The sequence below is a fragment of the Leptonychotes weddellii genome, chromosome 16 (assembly GCF_054177405.1).
Source record: "Leptonychotes weddellii isolate Sample4059 chromosome 16, ASM5417740v2, whole genome shotgun sequence".
In the NCBI taxonomy this organism is placed as follows: Eukaryota; Metazoa; Chordata; class Mammalia; order Carnivora; family Phocidae; genus Leptonychotes; species Leptonychotes weddellii.
The window spans coordinates 694,016-711,969 of record NC_138384.1 but is presented as its reverse complement, the minus strand read 5'-3'; the positions used below and the strand labels follow the sequence as shown (position 1 = coordinate 711,969).

Here is a 17,954-nt window from a genome sequence, read left to right as displayed (position 1 = left end):
AAAAAAAAAAAAAAAAAGATTTTTATTTATTTGTCATAGCGCGAGCGCACAAGCAGGGGGAGCGCCAGGCACAGGGAGAAGCAGACTCCCCGCTGAGCAGGGAGCCCGGTGTGGGACTCGATCTCAGGACCCTGGGATCATGACCTGAGCCGAAGGCAGATGCTTAATGACTGAGCCACCCAGGCGCTCCCTGAACATTACTTTCACTGGATCTGGGATTCAGGGCCGATGCTTGGAAGTAGGTCCCCCATCTCTGGCGAGAACAGTCTGACCTTGGCAGTGGATCAGATAAAGGGCAGCAGTGGGGAAACGGGTGAAGTTCAAATAAAGTCTGCTTTGGTTGGAAAACAAACAGACCTCCTCCACACAGGCTGGATGGCGGGCGCCGGGCTGGGCCCTGAAGTGGGAGGTGGGCTGTGGCATCAACCGAGAGCTGCTGGTGCGGGACAGGCTCTGATTGTCCACCTACTGTGTCAGCCTTAGAAGTATGGGCTATGTTCAGGCCTCAGACAGATGAGTCCGACAGTTTGACAGCCTTTTTTGAAGGGTCTCTGCTTTTGTTTTGAAGGAGGGGGATGGTTCTTCCCCAGAATAAGTTCATTCCAGGTGGGAGCTGATGAGTCAGAACAGAGTGTCCCTGGCCTCCGTTCAGTCACCTTTGCTCTGTGCACAGCTTTGAGACATGGACGGGCAGCTCGAATCCAGCCAGGCGCCGCCTGTGACATGGGCCAGTGACTCATGGCTTCGAGTCTAGAGGACGAATGCGGTGACACACAGCTCCCCGCCATGATGGGGCCGACACCACTCCTAACCGTCTGATTGAGTTCCCGCGTTGCAAGATGCATTTTTCAGTCATTTCCAACAAATTTCAGAAGAGGGTGTGGTCGTTGGGGGGGTCACAAGGAAGGCAGGTGGAGTCCCCATCCTGAGAGGTGTCTGCTCTCTCCCATGCTACAGGTGACCCCAGGGTTCAAGGAGAAGGAAGGGGAGCTCTTGGTCAGGGGGCCATCTGTGTTCCGAGAATACTGGGACAAACCAGAAGAAACGAAAGACGCCTTCACCTGGGATGGCTGGTTCAAGACAGGTAGGAGGAGGCCAGCAGGGGGTGGCCCGGACACCCCAAAATCTTCTGTCCAGGGCAGAGATGGGGTGCAGTGCACTCTGTGTCTCCCGTCTTCAAGGCTGCATCCTCACCCTACCCCCAGGGCCCCAACAACCTCTAGAAGGAAGGCAGCAGCAGGGCCTGGATGTCAGAGAGCCTCCCCGCCCCACCACCTACCCCGAGCCCCCTGCTTTATGAACCTTCTTGCCCAACCCCCCCACCCCCAGGATCCAAGTCGTTCTGGTAGAACATGGTTCCTCTTTCTTTTGGGTCATCTTACATTACTCTCCACGCTACGCCTGGGGCCCTGTGCTTGGTGTGCAGGTGGTGCCCTCCCAGCAGGACCCAGAGCTGCTCAGGATCCCCTGTCTCCCCTCCTTGGCCCCAGTGGTCCCGAAATACGGACTTTACAGCAGACACTGTGAATATTGAATATTAGGTTTGTAGCTCATTGAGAATGAGCTCCTGGCATGTAGGTGGTCCTTTTCTTTTTGCCCGTCTGTACGTGTAAAACTTTGTTGCTGACAATGCATCATTTCATAGTAATCTTAAGACAATATTTTCTAAAAAGAAAGGCCTGCTTTCACATCTCCCCACATGCGGCCCCAGAGCCAGAAGCCGGCCTCATTCCCTGTCCTGTGGGGCGCAGAGCTGAGGAGAAAGGCTGCAAGCAGGTGGAGCGGGCTGCCATGGGACTGCCACGCATCTCTTAGGAGAAGGCTGGTGGCTGTGGCCCCTAGTCTCGTGGCCACACAGTGGTCGCATGAGCACCTCACTGAGCTCAGACTGGCATGGATTCGGGGGCGGGATCGCGTGCCCACTCTCATCTGCTGCTGTCACAGACCTGAGGTCACCGAGTGACAGAGCAGGGACCCGCATGGGCCCGGCAGTCTCGGGGTGCTGTGTAGGCCTGCCAGGTGAGGGTTGGGTGTGAAGGGGGCAGATGGAGGGTCTTCCTGGTGGGGGGTGTCGAGGGCCCCCTTCCTGTCACACTGCCAGGTGGCACTGGGTCCAGACTTGCTGGTCCCGGCCAGTCTCACGTCCACGCTGTGGTCCTGCAGCTGTCTGTGGTTCTCTGCTCTGTGCCTGTGAAGTGCGCGTCCCGGCAGCTGCAGGGGGAAGTGTCCAGCCTCCCCTGAGCCTCTGTGCTGGGCACAGGAAGCCGGTGCGCGGGTGGTTAGGAAGGGCGTGCAGCGTGGACGTCTGTCAGCCTTCAGAGCAAGGCCGGACCTCGGGAACCCTGACGGGAGCAGAGGGCTCCGTGTGGTCGGGCCCCAGGAGCCCTGGTCACCTGTTTCGGGACGCCCGGTGTCCGTGTGAGGGTGCGGTCAGCATGTTAACATGCCTGGCTTCCATCGTGAGCACGGCGTTCCCACGAGCTGGTGTGACAGTGGCAGGCCCCTGTCCATCATTGTCCCTTAGGTGCAGGCTTGTACGTCCCTCCTGCCGGCCTCTGAATGGTCCCTGTGTGGAAACCTAACTTGCTTTGTGGCCAGCTCCTTTTATTTTTAAATTCAGATAAAAGCTTTAGGGGTTTTTTTTCTTTAAAAGCACAGGAACCCAAGCCCTGTAGCTTTGCCGGGCGGCAGCAAAGGAAAGTGCGGGGCAGTCAGCGTTAAAACATTCAGTCATGCTGCTGATGAATATTTGAGTTGAAAAGGAATAGCATGCATTAATTATTGTAAAGAGATGTCTTTAGGAGAAAATGATTTTGAAATTCAGTTTAATTTCATTGTAATGCGCTGCAAACAGGAAGGGAGTGTGTGTGTTTAATTGGCTCTCGGGGGTGAGGCCTGGGAGCCGTGTGCCTTTGTCACGGGCCATTAGCGATACGGGGCTGCATAATGAGCGGGTGCAATCAGCTCGCAGCTGCCGGCGCCTGCAGGGAGAGCATGATATTAAATAGAAATCAGGGTAAATTAAACTTAACCCTTTCTCTGGCCAGCCCCTCCTGCCGCGGGTTCTGGCGGGAGCTGGAGAGCTGCTGCTCGTGGGCCTCGGGGAAGGGCCAGGTCCACGCCTGGGTGGGAGGACAGAGGTCACCAGCCGCTCCTGCCCTCCCTGCCTTGCCCTGTCCTCCTTCCCCAGATGTGCAAGGAGTTCCTTGCCAGCCCCCAGGGGTCGCGGCTGCTACAAAGGAGACCCAGCGTCTCCCCCCAGAAACTCTGCCGACAGCCACGGTGACCCTCCTCTGGCTCTTACTTGAGCACCACCACGACCAGAGAGAGGCTGTTCGACATGCCCACGGGCACCAACACGAGCCCAGGGCATGGGGACAGGTGATTCCAGGAGCCAGGCGCCCTCGGGCCTTTATGTTGACCTTGCTGTCCGAGCAGAGGACAGAGGACAGAGGACATGGAGGTGAGGACACGGGACGGAGGTGAGGACACGAGGATGAGCATGGAATGGAGGTGAGGACAAGGGACGGAGGTGAGGCTACGGAGATGATGAGAGATGAGGGAGACGAGGACACGGAGCTGGGGACACAGACGGACATGGGGACCGAGCTGAGCAGACCTTACAGTTCCTTTGACGCCTGCCACTCAGCTCAGATGCTGCTGCTAACTGAGCGTAAGGACACGAACGGCCTCTGACTTGCTCTAAAAATCCTTCATCGTGCACTGTTTAGTGTCACGACATGGACGTCGCGGGCACTTAGGAGATGGGAAGCAAGGACCCTGGGAAAATCCACCAGAGCATCAGCAGGTTCTTGCCTTCCTCCAGGGCAAGCACGTGACGTTACTCCCAGAGACACACATCACAGCAGGGCGACAGAGGGGGCCCTGGCGGGCATCGGCGCCCACGTGGGGATGCTCCCCAGAGGCACGCTCACGGGGCCCGGGCAGCCCTGGCGATGGGCAGATCCCAGGAGAGCAGAGAAGCTGGCCATAAAAACATGTAAGATACGGGGTCTTCCTCACCGTGGGAGAGAAACACAGAGATGGCCTCCTGTCGCCGAATTTGAAAGATTCTGACCAAGCTGGGCCTTGCTGCCGTGAGGCAGGTCCTTTCCCCTGCAGGTGGGACTGTGGGTCAGGAGTGTTTCTGGGCCAAAGGGAATGACGAGAGGCGGGCAGAGCCGGGCGCATGGACGTCTGCCACAGCGTTTTTAATAAAGTGCGGGGCGGGGACCCCGCCCGTGTCCACAGGTGTCCAGCAGCGGCTGTCGGGAGGCCCTTAGAAACCGTGTTCTGGAGAGCGGTGACATGAACTGATAACGCGTCTTGCACATGCGTGGTTCTCACAGCCGCCGGCCGCTGTCCCCTGTGGGCGGGCTCCTTCCTTCCTTGGATGCCTGGCCTCTGGTGCTCCCTCGGTGAGCGTCATCGCTCTCAGCGACACGGCGTGACACGCTAACCTTTCACACCTCCGATGGAGAAGGCCTCAGCGGCGCTCGGGCCGCGTCTGCTCACCTCCTGCCTCGCCGCAGTTGGGGTTCCGCTTTCCTCCTCCAACAAGGAGATCTTCCGTCTTGGCCAGCGAGGCGCAGTTAGGAACTAGGCCGCGTGCTGCGTGTGAGTGGGTGTGGGTGCGCGGAGGGGACGGCTGTCACCGACCTGTGCGCCCGCTGACCCGGAGGCAGGGTCACCGTGAAGGGTGTGCCAGGCAGCGGGGCCCCTCCGGGCATGCTTGGCGGGACCGGCCGTGCAGTCTGCAGCTGGCTAGGCCCCGGTACTGGCGGCCCCTTCTGTGAGCGGAAGGTTTGGATGTGTCGTGTCTGGTTGTTTTATCTTGCTTCAGAGTTCTTTGTTTCCCAGGGCTCGTGGGGTTGCGCTCCTGGGTCTCTCCTGCCCCTTGTCAGGCTTTGCGTTCATAAAGCTAGTCTCGGACCCTGTTCCGTGGGCAGTGACGCGGTGACCCAGTGGCCACGTGAGGCCGCGTTCCCTTGGTTGGATGTCGAGCTCCAGCTGCCTGTGGGCTGGCTCCTGGGGTCCCTGCGCTGTTCCCATGTCGGTCCCAGACCCCTGCGCAGAGGAGTGTGGGTCAGTTTTCGGGTTTTATTGGAGTGATGCGGGCATGGCTGGAAGACCCGCGGCTCTGACCAGTGGCCATTCGCACCTGGCTCTGAGGCTGCTCTCCACACCCGTCCCCCCAGTGTCTGCACCATGGGGCCGTGGATGCAGCCTCATGGGGACCGTGGTCCTTCTGCGCTCTCGGTTCCCTGCGTGAGGCACCCGGGTGCCACCCTGCCGCTTGGGGGAGACGCCCGGGCCCGCCGCCCCGCCAGGCTCCTCCTGCAGCTCCCTCCTTCCCTTCTGCTCCACAGTCTGCGCGCTGCATTCCCCAGGAGCCTCCTGACAGTAGAGGTGTGGGGTGTGCATTTCGGGGAGTGGGTGTCTGGCAGCGTCTTCGCTCGGTCGGGCGAGGTAGAGTTCAGGGTTCGAGACGCTCTCTCGGTTTCTGGCTTCCACGCTTCTACCAGCTGCAGCCACGTCGTCCTTCCTGGCACCGTACGACCTTTCCCCTCTTCGGAGTCCTAGAGAATCTTCTCCATCCCAGAGTCCACGTCGGACAAGTCGAGTGCCTTGGGTGCCCTGACTTTGACGTCCCTCCTCGTGCTGGCGCTCGGGACACCGTATCCTGCGATGCTGGGAGCTGTCCGGCTGATTCTCTCTGCTCCGGAGCCTGGCCGACACGTGGGGGCTGAAAGCAGGAAGGACACCTGGGAGGCCGAGCTGCCCCATGGCCGGGGGTAGTCGACCCACCATGAGCTGCCCCCTACCTGCCCCAGCCCCCAGCCCTGTCTTGGGGCGATGCCAGAGCAGCCGGGCCAGGCTCAGGGGGCCTGATGGTGCCCGACATGCGCCAGGAGCAGAGTGGGAGGCTGGGTTCTCAGCTGCCGCCCTGCATCCCCGGGAGAGCAGGGCAGGTGTTTTCCAGCAGGGGCGGGGTGCTGACACCTGACGGACAGACAGCCTCATCAGGCGCGTTAATTAGCATCGCGGTGGGCAGTTTCTTGTGCTTGCTTTTGGTCGTGAGTTTAGTTAACACAGATTCTTTTCTGAAATTATTGTTTAGTCAGAGTGTGTTGCAGACACTGGAGTGACTTGACTTGGGGGTGAGCCCCCAGGGGAGGCAGGACTTCTCCACAAACCAAACAGCGGTTTCTTAAAACGCTTTCTTTGCAATAGGTAGAGATTCGCAGGAAGCTGCAGATGGCGAGTAGGGTGGCCCCTTGCACCTTCACACCATTCCCCAGTGTCCACGTCCTGGTCACCAGCACGACACCAGAGCCCGTCCCTGGGCTTGTCCAGGGCCCCCCAGCCCTACACATGTATGTGCACCTGTGTGTGGGCTCTGCTCACCATCCTCAGCACACATGTAGGTCCGTGCTGCTCTGCGGCCCCACGTCTGTGGCCCTCGCCCCCCAGCCCACTGCTTGTCGTTCAGAGTGGCACAGAGACAGACCCGACAAGTGTAGCCTTTGGGGATTGGCCTTCTTCCCTCAGCATGATTCCCTTGGCCTCCACATCCCCCGGCTGGGCCCCCCGCTCCACACCAGACCCTGCATGAGGCAGACACTTGGGGAAGCACGGAAGGGGGTGCAGCCCCGTGGTGTGGAGCCGGCCCGTGCTGGGTGTCACTGCCTGAAAACAGGCTCAGCCCGCATCTCCCCAGAGGCAGGGCCGGACGTTGGCCACAGAGCAGGGAGCTTGGTGTCCACGGTGAGGCTGGGCCTGACGTGTGTCACGTGGCACCAGAGGGAAGGCTCCGGGCCCCCGCGGGAGCACACGAGGGGGTGTGCTCGGCAAGGAGTGTCTCCGCCTCCCCGGGCGTGAGCATGCGCAGCGGGCCGGTACTGTCCCCGTCTGTCCCCCAGCTGCGTCGGGGAGGCACATGAGGGTTTCTTCCGCCGTGGATGGCAGGCGCCGCCAGGCCGCACGGAGTCCGCAGGACTGCGCACACTCCTCAGATGCCGCAGCGCGTCTGTTCCCCCCTCCTGCTTTGTTCAGTTTATCCAAAACCTTGAAGTTGCCTGCTCCGGGGTCTTTGGGGTTTGGGCGCTTGCTGTCTGTTTAACCCGCCCTCCTGGGAGCTGCCAACTCAGGTGCGCAGAGACGCAGGGGAAGCTGAGGGAGCCGCGTGGCCTCCCGAGCCATTCCTGCCACGCTGTGCTTGGGGCTCTGTCCCGCCCAGGAGCACGGCAGGCGGGCAGCGCTGTCACACATGGATGTCAGGCAGGGCTCTGTACACGGCTTCCGCCCTCGCCGCCCAGGACCCCTCTTTCTGAGCCCCATCCTGGCACTGGGCACGTCCTGCCCTTCAGAGGTGGGCTGCCCGTGGGTTAGACACTCATGGGAGTTTGGGGACAGCGCTGGTCTCCAGCCACCGTCTCTGTGCTGGGATTCAGCGTCTGTGTCAGCCAACACCCAAGGAAATGGAGCAGAAAGGCCTGGAAGGGGTGTTGAGGGCCCTTGTTTCTGGGACCGGGCCTCAGTTCCAAGTGCGTCCCCTGATCAGCCTGCGCTCCCCGGCCCCTGTGGTCCTTCATTCAGAACTGAGACAACTGGCGTCTGAGGGTCTCCAGGCAGCGTGGGGAGGGGTCCCTGGAGAGCAGGGCAGTCCCATTCCGGTCCCCTTCACCCCTTCACAGTGAGCAGACGTGGTGCTCCCCCATCCGGGGACATGAGCCAGAGCCTACTGCCTCCTTTCCTGATGCTAAGGGTAGGACCGGAAGAGCAGCCCAGGGGGCAGGGGCCGCGTCAGGGAGATGCCCCCCAGCCTCAGCAGCCGTGGTCTCGGCAGTGCAGGGCGTCTCCGGCAGGGAAACCAGGGACAGGAGCCTGAACCCAGGGCAGGGTCCCTCGCTCTGCTGGGTCTCTGGGCAAGTAGAGGTGGTGGGAGCAGGTCCAGGAAGGCACCAGAGGGCCCGGAGCTAGTGCAGTGTCCGTCCGGCAGCAGGAGGGCAGTGACAGCTTAGACTGGGCCCCTTGGTGCCTTTAAGGAACAGCTCTCCGGAGAGAGCATGCAGCCGTCCAGTGGGGAGGGGACGCAGCCAGAGCGGCGCCTGCACCCCAGGAGTGGGGAGCACAGGGGGCCTCGCGGGACCCAGGGCGGGCTTCGTCCACCCCAGGCCTCCCTGTGGCCCCTCCTGCTCCTCCACACCTGCACCACTTCCCGCCAGCCGCCACCCTGCAGCCCATCCTGGGGCCACGACGCCCTTTCCAAGGATGCACTTGCAAGCCTCCGCTTCCTGTCAGCAGGAGAGAACCCACCACGCTCGTGGCCTGTCCTCAGAGCCTCGCCTTCCCACGCCGCCATAAGTAAGCCGGCCACCCATCCACGCACAGGCATCTGTCCCGTTTATAGACTGGATCACGCCCTGGGCTGTGGCAGATGATGGATGGTGCCTTCCTGCGTGGGTGGCGTGACTCGTAATGAAACATCGATGATTTATTCCAGCTAATGACCCAACATGGGGCTCGGGTGTGTGAGCATAGGCAGGGAGGCGCCAGCGCTGTTCTCAGAGGGCTGGATGGGGGCGTCCCCACAGGCACACGCACACGTGCGTGCATTGTGGGAGCACACACATGTCCACACGCATGTACGTCCACGCACACGTCCACACATGTACACGTCCACACACATGTCCACACACCTCCACAATGCACATGTCCACACGCATGTATGTCCACACACGTCCACACATGTACACGTCCACACACATGTCCACACACCTCCACAATGCACGTGTCCACACGCATGTACGTCCACACACGTCCGCACATGCACATGTCCACATGCATGTCCGTGCACACGTCCACACATGTACATGTCCACACACATGTCCACACACCTCCACAATGCACATGTCCACACGCATGTACGTCCACACGCGTCCACACATATGCACATGCGCGCGCACACACTCAGGCCCGCCTCCCCTGCGCCCTCTCTGTTCTGGGCTGGCCCTCGCTGTCCCCCACCCCACCACCTGCTCATGCTAGGATGCCTGGTGAGCATCCCATCGCCCAGCATGGCCTGAGAGGGGACCAGGTGGGTCTCCGAGGGGACTGCCACGTGGGGAAGCATGACAGGAAACCACACAGTTGACGTGGAGGGGCAGGAGGGCTTTGTCCTCCTTCAGAGACTCCGTGTGACTGCCTTGCAGCCCGGGAGACCCCACGAGTGAAGGGGGGCTGCAGTGATGTCCTCTCCACTAGGACCCTGCTGTGGCTGGGACCCCACGGTGGGATGGCAGGAGGCGGCCGATTCTTGTTCTGATTGCAGGAGCCTGAGAAAGAGCGGGAAGGGGCCGAGCTGGGTGGTGACCACACCGGCCGTCCTGCCTCTGAGCCTGGTCTTCACAGGCGGCCCCCATCGGCCGTTGTGGGATGCTGCTGTCTGCACAGGGCCGTCTGGGGTTGGACCACAGGCTGAGGTCTTAGCCGTTGAGCTTCATGCTTGCCGCCTTGTCCTGAAACGGCCCACGTGCACCCCGGCCCCAGCATGGGTCACCGTGTGGGGATATCGATGCCCCCAGACACAGGCGCCCAGCATGTGACGGGGGTGGGGGGCGCTGCTCACCACGTGGGTGCCCCTCGAAACATGCTGGGCCCGGCGCGTGTCCTGACCAGAGCACCTTTTCTCAGGTGACACGGCCGTGTTTAAGGACGGCAGCTACTGGATCCGGGGCCGCACGTCCGTGGACATCATCAAGAGTGGTGGCTACAAGGTCAGCGCCCTGGAGGTAGAGCGGCTGCTGCTGGCACACCCCAGCATCACGGGTACGTGGCCCCCTGGCCCGTGGCAGGGCCTCCAACAGCAAGCAGGGTCCAGACCTGACCCTCTGGCAGCATTCCAGATGTGCTTCCGGCTGTGTTTGACTGTCGACAGAACCGGACCAGGTGACCCACCCTTGGGGCACACACAGGAGGGGTCCCTCTGCCTGCCATCCATGCGCCCCCCACCTCTGTACCGCGGCTGGGGTCCCGGCCTGAGCGGGCTGCTGCTGGTTGGCTCAGCAGCACCGTCTTGTTCCCGGTGGCCGTGGGCTGAGCATCCTGGTTGTGCCGGAGTGGCCACCGGTGGTTGCTGGTCCAGGAAGTGTGGACCCCACCCAGACCTGCCCCTGACCTCAGGTCACAGGCTGAGGACCCTGGGGATGGCAGGGGCCCCCCCACGTGGCTCACGGGTTGTCCCCAGCCCTGGGGCAGTGCAGGGAGGGCAGAGACGCAGGAAAGCCAGCCCCACCCTGAGCTCCAGCCGGGAGACCCGTGGGGACCGGGCCTCGCCCCGTCCCCGGGAGGACCAGCCATGCTGACCCCATGCTCCCCTCTGGGTGCGTCCCCAGCCTGCGGCAGTCAGCACAGCATTCTTTCTGTCCACAGATGTGGCTGTGATTGGAGTTCCAGACATGACTTGGGGCCAGCGGCTCACTGCAGTGGTGACCCTTCAGGAGGGACACTCGCTGTCCCACAGGGAGCTCAAAGAGTGGGCAAGGTAGGGGCAGGCAGGGGAATTCGTGGGGCTGGAGGAAGGGACAGGTCGGGGGTGGACTGTCCCGGGGTCGGGGGAGGCAGGCAGGGTCTCGGGTCTTGCCACCATCCATCTCAGGGTCGGGGGGTTGCCTGGAAGGTCAGGTGATACATTCCATTCCCGAGGCTGCCCCCAACACACAAAGGGCCGCAGGGAAGCTTTATAACGGTCACCGGGGAGACAGACAGAGCCGGGACCACGGGGTGGGAGCCCCAGCCATGGGACAGGCTGCAGGGTCCTCCCCCGGCTTCAGAAGGAATCCAAAGGCAGAGAGCCTCCCGTCCTGCTCCCTCACCCACCCACCCTGTGCTGAACGTGGCCGTTGGGAGCTGGGGCCACGGTGATCCCCTCGCCTGTGCCCCCACCGCAGGCCTGTCCCCTCACCATGCGTCCCCGCGCGCTCACCTTCACCTTACCCTAGACCGTCCCCAGAGCCTCTGTGCCCACGTGCCATGGCCCCAGGGCTTTCTCTGCGTGCCGACACGCACAGTCCCCCTTCCCTGTGCCTGTCGTGCCCCACGGTCAGTCACGCCAGAGGCCGGGGGACAGACAGCGTGGCCACAGCCCCGAGCTCAGAAAGGAAGCTGTTAGTAATGTCCCCCAAATTCTTTATTTCCAATCTGAGAAGTTTCTCCTTCCTCTGCCCGCTCCCTGCACCCCCTTCCTTCCCAACTTGCCTCCCTCCTCAGCGCTAAAGATATTTTTGGCTCGTCCAACATGATTTCACAACAGCAGGAGCCCCTCATTTCATGAAGGGGCAGCACAGCTGGGCGATTAGCTTCCCCTGGATTTGCAGAATCACACTTGGAGCAGGGTGTTCAACAAAGAAGAAAATTCTAGTCGTTGTTGCAGCTTCAATTAAACACCACACACGAGAGAGTCAGGGTCCGCTCTCAGGAGCCGCGTGCGCCCATGTCAGGCTTGTGACCAAGGCCGCGGGAAGACCTGAGGCGGGGGCTTTGCGCTTGGGGTGGGGGTGGGGGACACCCCTGGGAGGTCAGGGCAGGCAGCCCACCCGCCGTCCCCAGGACTGTCCCACGGTGAGGCCAGCGTCCAGGCCTCTGTGTCCTCAAGCTGGGCCATCACTGGGTGGGGACGCTGAGGCCACGCAGCCCATGGAGGCCAGGTCGGACTCTGGATCCTCACTCTGCCTCTCCGGACATGGCTCTTAGGGAAGGTGCTCTCCCTCCTTGTCACCTCTGCGCTCCCGTGGTTTTCCTTTCTCAAGATTCCTCCCTCAGTCTGTGCTCCTCGGGCCAGAGCCAGTGTCCCCTTGAGGGGGTGAGCGTGGCCTGGAGTAGGGCAACAGCGCCACGTTTGCAGGACCCAGGACACGGCCCACCCACTGCCCTTCTGTGCCCCAGATACCAAGTTGGAAAGGGACGTGGGATTTACACACCAGGGAAGAATCCAGGATCCGTGCTCTTGACCCACAATTGATGTCTGATGAGACCACGGAGGAGTGGTGGGCTTTGGCTTAGTGTTCCATCCTCACTTTGTGCCCGCCACGCCTTCTCCCGGGAGGACACCTCCTCCGTGGACCATGTTTCCCCAGAAGCCTGCTTTTTCACACCAGCTCAACTTGGCCTTGAGGCGAGTCTAAATGCATGGGGTCCACCGTGCAAACACGTCCCGGGCAGAGTCGTCAGGCCCCCGCGTCCACGGCCTGCTGTTCTTGGAAATGCCGGGGCCCCCAGCCGTCCTTCCTAACACTTCTACATCGTTTCTGACTTCTGTGGCTTTTGTTCCTATTTTCAAAAGTGGCTGCTAAGTTAGGGTTCATAACGCCCTGCTCTCACATACCACCGTCTGCACCCCGACCCGGGCCCCGGCGACACCCTCTACTGTTCTCGCTCCACGCTCTTAGCACGGCTGACCCTTGAGCAGACTGACCTGCTCACCGAGAACAGTCGATCGAACGTAGTTTGTACGTTGTGCATATCGTGTCTCGTGTTCTTGTGCGGCAAGGTAAGTTGCAGCAAAGAAAAGGGGAAGAAAATCACAAGGGAGACCAAACACATTTTCAGTCCTCTGCCGCATTTATCCAAAAACCCACATATAAGTGGATTCATGCGACTCAAACTGGTGTTGTTCAAGAGTCAGCTGTATTTCTGTTCACGGGTCGTCTCTCCGAGAGGGTCCAGTCCCCAGGAGACGACGCGTGTCCCAGCCTGCCCCCGGGCGCGGGCTCCTCGGCATCCTCCCGCTCGTCTCTGCTGCCGGTCTGCTCCCGTGGGGACTGTCTGCGTCTCTGTCTGAAAATGCCTTGAACTTGGTCTTCATTCTTGAGGGTGCTTTCTCTGGATGATGGGCAACCATGCTCCGTGGCCTGCTCACCTGGCTGCCCAGCACCGGGAGCGGCTGGCGCCTCGGGCCTCCCTCTCTGGGCCCTGGCACCAGCCTGCTGCTGGCTGGCCGCAGGGGAAGCAGGCGTGGGGAGAGCCGCCCACACACCCCTGAGACATGGGGCTGGGGTGCTCAGAGGGGTGCGTTCCTTGATCGGGCCTCAGGGGCTCGCTGCCCCGCCATGCCGCCAGAGTCCCTTGCACAGTCCTGGTGGCTTGTTCCAGCAAAGCCCAGCCCAGTCCTACCCTTGTGGGCCGCCGGCCGTCTCTCACAGCTGCCAGGACTGTAGGTGGGGCACCCTCTCCCCTCACAAGCCTTCACCTGCACCCCCAGCTGCCCCGTGCTGGCCTGTGGCTGGCTGCTTTCAGCACGAGCCGCCCCAAGGTGATGGTGCGTTCAGTGGGGTGTCATGAGCTCACCACGATACCTCCGCAGTGGCTGAGCTTGCCCCCACAGCTTGCAGCCCAGAGGGCCACACACGGCCTCCTGGCCCCGGGCACACCCCTGCCTGGTGGCACGCTGTGCTCTCCTTACAAAGGGGATGTGGCCCCATGTGCGGCTGTCGGAGGGCAAGGGGCAGGTGGCTTGGACAGGGCCTCAGGAGAGAACCAGTGCCTGCTGCCCAAGGAGGAGTTTCTGAGTAGAGCCTGTGGGTGGCAGGACCCGTCCACGTGGCCCCTCACGGGAGAACGCACCATCTAATGGGGGCTCCTCGTGGGAGTGCGGGACGCAGGGCAGCTCTCGGACCCACAGACCAGCCCCTCCCACTGCTTATCACAGGGCTCTGCCCGGAGCGCGGCCCCAGCCCACGTGGCCGTGGCTGCCATGCCCAGGGCTCTGCAAGGGTCCCCTGGCCCTACCCACCTGCCTGCTCCACCCATCTGGCTGTGGCCTGCTGTCGTGACAGCCAGCCGAGAGTGGGACCTGCTCCTCCTGGCTCTGGGAGGCCTGGCCCTGAGGAGGGTTTGTCCTCTGCCCACGGGTGGGCCTGGAACATGGGCCGCGGCACCTCCGGGTTCGCAGTCACAGCAGAGACGCCCTCCCGGGGCAGGCACCAGATATGGTTGGGCTTTGGGCCCTGGGGGACCGGGCTGCCTGTCCCATGGGGAGGGGGCCGTCCGGGCCCCAAGTTCCTGCCGCTCAGACCCTGCTTGTCTCCGCAGGGGCGTCATGGCCCCGTATGCTGTGCCCTCGGAGTTCCTGCTGGTGGAGGAGATCCCGCGGAACCAGATGGGGAAGATCAACAAGAGGGACCTCGTCAGGCAGTTCTACCCGGGCGACCAGGGTGCCCCTAGGCCAGGCACCAGTGAGCTGGCATCCTCTGTAAACTAGAGCCCTACCTCAGAGGGGACCGAGCTGGGGCCGACAGAAGGGAGGTCCCAGGGCGAGGCCTGCTCAGCCCCGAGCTGGTTTTCAGACGGACCTCTGCTCCGTCCCCACCGCCACACCCACGCTGGCGCCAAATGGGCCCCCACGGTGCCCACCAGCATCCCCCAGGCAGCAGGTCTCCCAGCAAAACTCAGTAACGTCTCCGCAGAGAACACAAGCATTGCCCGGGGTCTGCACATGCACACCGGGCAAACAGCCCCGTGCGTGTACGCATCCCACGGCCTGGGGCTGCCTGTGTGGCCCCCCCGGGGGACGTGCGGCCCCACAGGAACCTTCTAGGCCAGGGCCTGGCAGGCTCCTGTGACGGGTAAGCCAGGTGGTCTGTGTCTGCGGCCATGCGGCCCCTGTCCCTGCGGTGGCTGTGGCTACCACCGAGGGCCTTGCCGCCGCTCAGCCTTGACCCTTGACCCGTCTCTCTGTGCCGCTCCCTCCAGGCCCCACGGGGCCCATTCACCTAACCACCCCCCACCCCTGCCCTGTGTGTGGCCTGCCCCACCCCCAGGCCTGACCCCAGGCGTGGTGTTTTCTCCGGGGGGACGAGCCCGCGATCCTCCTGCCTGAGGCTGGGACACACACTCGGGCCACCGTCTCCTGAGCAGGCTGCCCGCCATCCGGCTCTTCTCGGGGCGACGGCCCTCAGCATCACACCCGACACCGCATGACCAGGCTTCCGGCTGTCCGTGGTCTTCCCTTGTGGTAACTAGGGAGCCACGTGCCACTGGGGAGAATCAGATTGAGCCCTGCGGGGTCTTCACTTAATCCCACTGATTTGACACTGTATCTGTCTTAATACTGAACATTTTGATTCCCAAAAATGTTTATATAATTATTTGGTTTATGTTACGATTTATATCAAGTACTTTCAAAAACTAATAGTCCTCTTTGACGAAGGAGACCACAGAAGGACGTTGATTTGTCTTTGGAACATGTGCCTCTAAGGACACAGAATGCAGCCCCACTTGCTGCGTCACGAGGCTTCCAGAAGGTTCCCCCTGGGCTCGGACTGCCTCGCATCCACACACACACATGCCGGCTCCCTGAGGGCATGACTCTTGGCTGGACAGCCCCATGCCGTCCTGCACTCCACTCCCCAAGTAGAGCCAGGAGCAGGTGCCCCGGGAGCTGGCCATTGGCAGCTTGGTCAGCGGCCCGTTGGCGCCTTTGGTTCCCCTGGAGGGGCTCCTGCAAGGGTGTCGGCCACCCTAGGGCGGAGCCTATTGAAGGCAGTGGGCAGGTCCAGCGTGCCTGGCGGGGTGCCTGCTGGGAGCAGAGGGGAGGCCGCCTGCATGCCTGGTGCGTCCAGATGGTGGAGGTCCACACCCACATGGGCAGCCTCGTTTCCACCTCAGTTTCCCTATTCGTGTCATGAGGCTGGCCTTTCTGGCTCTGACCAAGGACTGAGGGCTTTGCTTCCTTGGGAGCCCAGTCCATGGAGGTGGAGGCCCCAGCATGGCCCCCACCTAAGACCTCCTGGCCCCCCAGCTCGTCCATGGGCTGTGCCAGACAGCACTGAGGCTGATGGTGGGACTGGGGCAGCCGAGGGTCAGCACAGGTCGGGCTGCCATGCGCCCACCGATCACCTCCATGTCCACTCAGTGGCAGGCACGCGGGCCTCATGTCTAACACTCTAGTGCCAGGTCAACAGCGCAGGGTCCCCGAAGGTCAGGGACTCACCCAGGCCCACAGCCAGCCCACGGTCGCCGGTGTCCATGTTCGGATCCTCCGTGTCTCCCCTCTGTGCCCTGGGCCTCCCCTGGAACCTTCCCCTGGACACCCGGCCAGGAGTCCTTGGTGCTGGGCCCTCAGGGTCAGGACAGATGCTCCTTGTGTCGGGTGGGGGCTGAGTCCCCACGAGGGCCCGGGGACTGGACTCCAGGCGTGTCCGTGTGCAGAGCCGCCTGCCACCCTGGCCCCGGCCACCACAGGTGAGGCTGGGACACGTCCTCCCCTCGCAGCCCAGGGCAGGAGCCAGGTGCCCCCAAGGGAGGAAGTGGTGCGAGCGCTCCGGGGCCCGCTGAGGCCGGGCGGCGCCGAGAACCAGGTCCTGGTGCGCGAAGCCTGGCGTTCCCGTCGGGGGAGGGGTGTTGGAGACAGGCTGTGCTCCCGTTTGTTGGAGAGCATCTCTGTGGAAAACAGAGCAGCGTCTGACGGGTGGAAGCAGCCGCCGTGGGGGGCACGCACCACGCCCACACCTACACCGTACCTGCGGTGCCCCCCAGCCCCTGGGCTGAGCAGGCCGGGTCGTAAGTTACTTCGAGAACCCCTGGAAGCAGCTCATGCTCTAAAACTCCAGCTCCTTTTCTCTTTTATGTTGGGTTTCCACATAAAAAGGTTTTTGAAAAAGATTCAAGCCCTAAAAGTGGATTTGAAAACTGTGGTTCTGGTTTTTAGTGTGGCCCTGACCTGGTTGTGACCTCGCCTCTGGGGCCCCTGGTGACCGCGCCGTCCCCTGCCCTGGGCCGCCGGACACCTGGCTCGCGTCCCCCCGTGTCCTCGGCAGCCGCAGTGGTGCCGTCTTTGTCCTCGTGGACCCTGCGTCTCTGGTCGGTTGCTCAGGGCCACGGTCCTGTGTGCATGGCCGCGGCCGCTAGGCGGCCCTTCTGGAACCTCCGGAGCCCAAGCTGCACACACTCCGCGGGGACCCCGGCACCCTGTCCTGCTGTGCTCTCTGGGGCCAGTATTCCCCAGAGTTCCCCAGAGGTCAGAGCAGCCCTTCATCCTGCCTGCAGGGGACAGCGCGTCCTTTGTTAAAACGCGAACAACGCAGTAAACTCTGAGCTCACCAAATAGATCAATATCGGATTATGACGCCCGCATTCATAACGCAGCCACAACTACACGGGACACGTCCTTGGAGGAGAATTGCAGTGAAGGCACGGATATGGGTAGGTGGACAGACCCTGTGCCACGAGGTCGAGGGGGTTGCACCCCTGAGTAGGAGGAAGAGGAGGGCGGTGGCCCCACTCAGGTTCCCACTGGCCATGTTCCTGCCGCCAGGCCTCTGGACAGATATCCCAGGAGGGGTGCCCAGCACACGGGGCCATTTGGTAAGCGACCGTCCAGGGTCCCAGGAAGAGGGAGTCCGGGTAAAACACACTGTGTCTGAGGAGTGAGGTCAGATGACAGAGCAGCTGAACAGTGGGGCTGCCCACAGGCATGTGACAGAGGGCATGGGCACGGTGGTCTGGGCAGGAGGTGGGGCCCCGGGATGCCCATGTGTCCCTGGGACCTGCGGGAGGAGCCGGGCAGCCAGGAGCTGGGATCAGCTTTGACGGCAGGCGGGTAGGAGGCCAGCATAGGGCGTGCCAAGGAGAAGGGTTTGGGCTGGGCCTCTGCAGACCTGGTGGGCACCCTGGAGCTGCAGCAGCAGGGCTGTCCCCCGGGGGCCAGAGCCAGAGGGACGAGGGTCACCGCGGGGCCCTGACCGTGGACATGGCTGGGGGGCCAGAGCCAGAGGGACGAGGGTCACCGCGGGGCCCTGACCGTGCAGTGACCGGGGGGGCCAGAGCCAGAGGGACGAGGGTCACCGCGGGGCCCTGACCGTGGACAGTGACCGGGGGGGCCAGAGCCAGAGGGACGAGGGTCACCGCGGGGCCCTGACCGTGGACAGTGACCGGGGGGGGCCAGAGACAGAGGG

At 62.5% G+C, this 17,954-nt stretch overlaps 1 protein-coding gene across 1 annotated transcript in view; it reads left to right on the top strand.

The window, feature by feature from the left end:
- The window catches only part of ACSF3 (acyl-CoA synthetase family member 3), a 26,811-nt gene extending 10,122 nt beyond the window's left edge, over positions 1–16,689 (top strand). Inside the window, exons 4-7 of the mRNA XM_031028949.2 lie at positions 825–1,084; positions 9,697–9,831; positions 10,435–10,546; positions 14,092–16,689. Coding sequence (XP_030884809.2) covers positions 825–1,084; positions 9,697–9,831; positions 10,435–10,546; positions 14,092–14,260 — 676 coding nt within the window. The 3' untranslated portion in view covers positions 14,261–16,689. The remainder of the gene's footprint in view (positions 1–824; positions 1,085–9,696; positions 9,832–10,434; positions 10,547–14,091) is intronic.
- Positions 16,690–17,954: the final 1,265 nt, after the last annotated feature.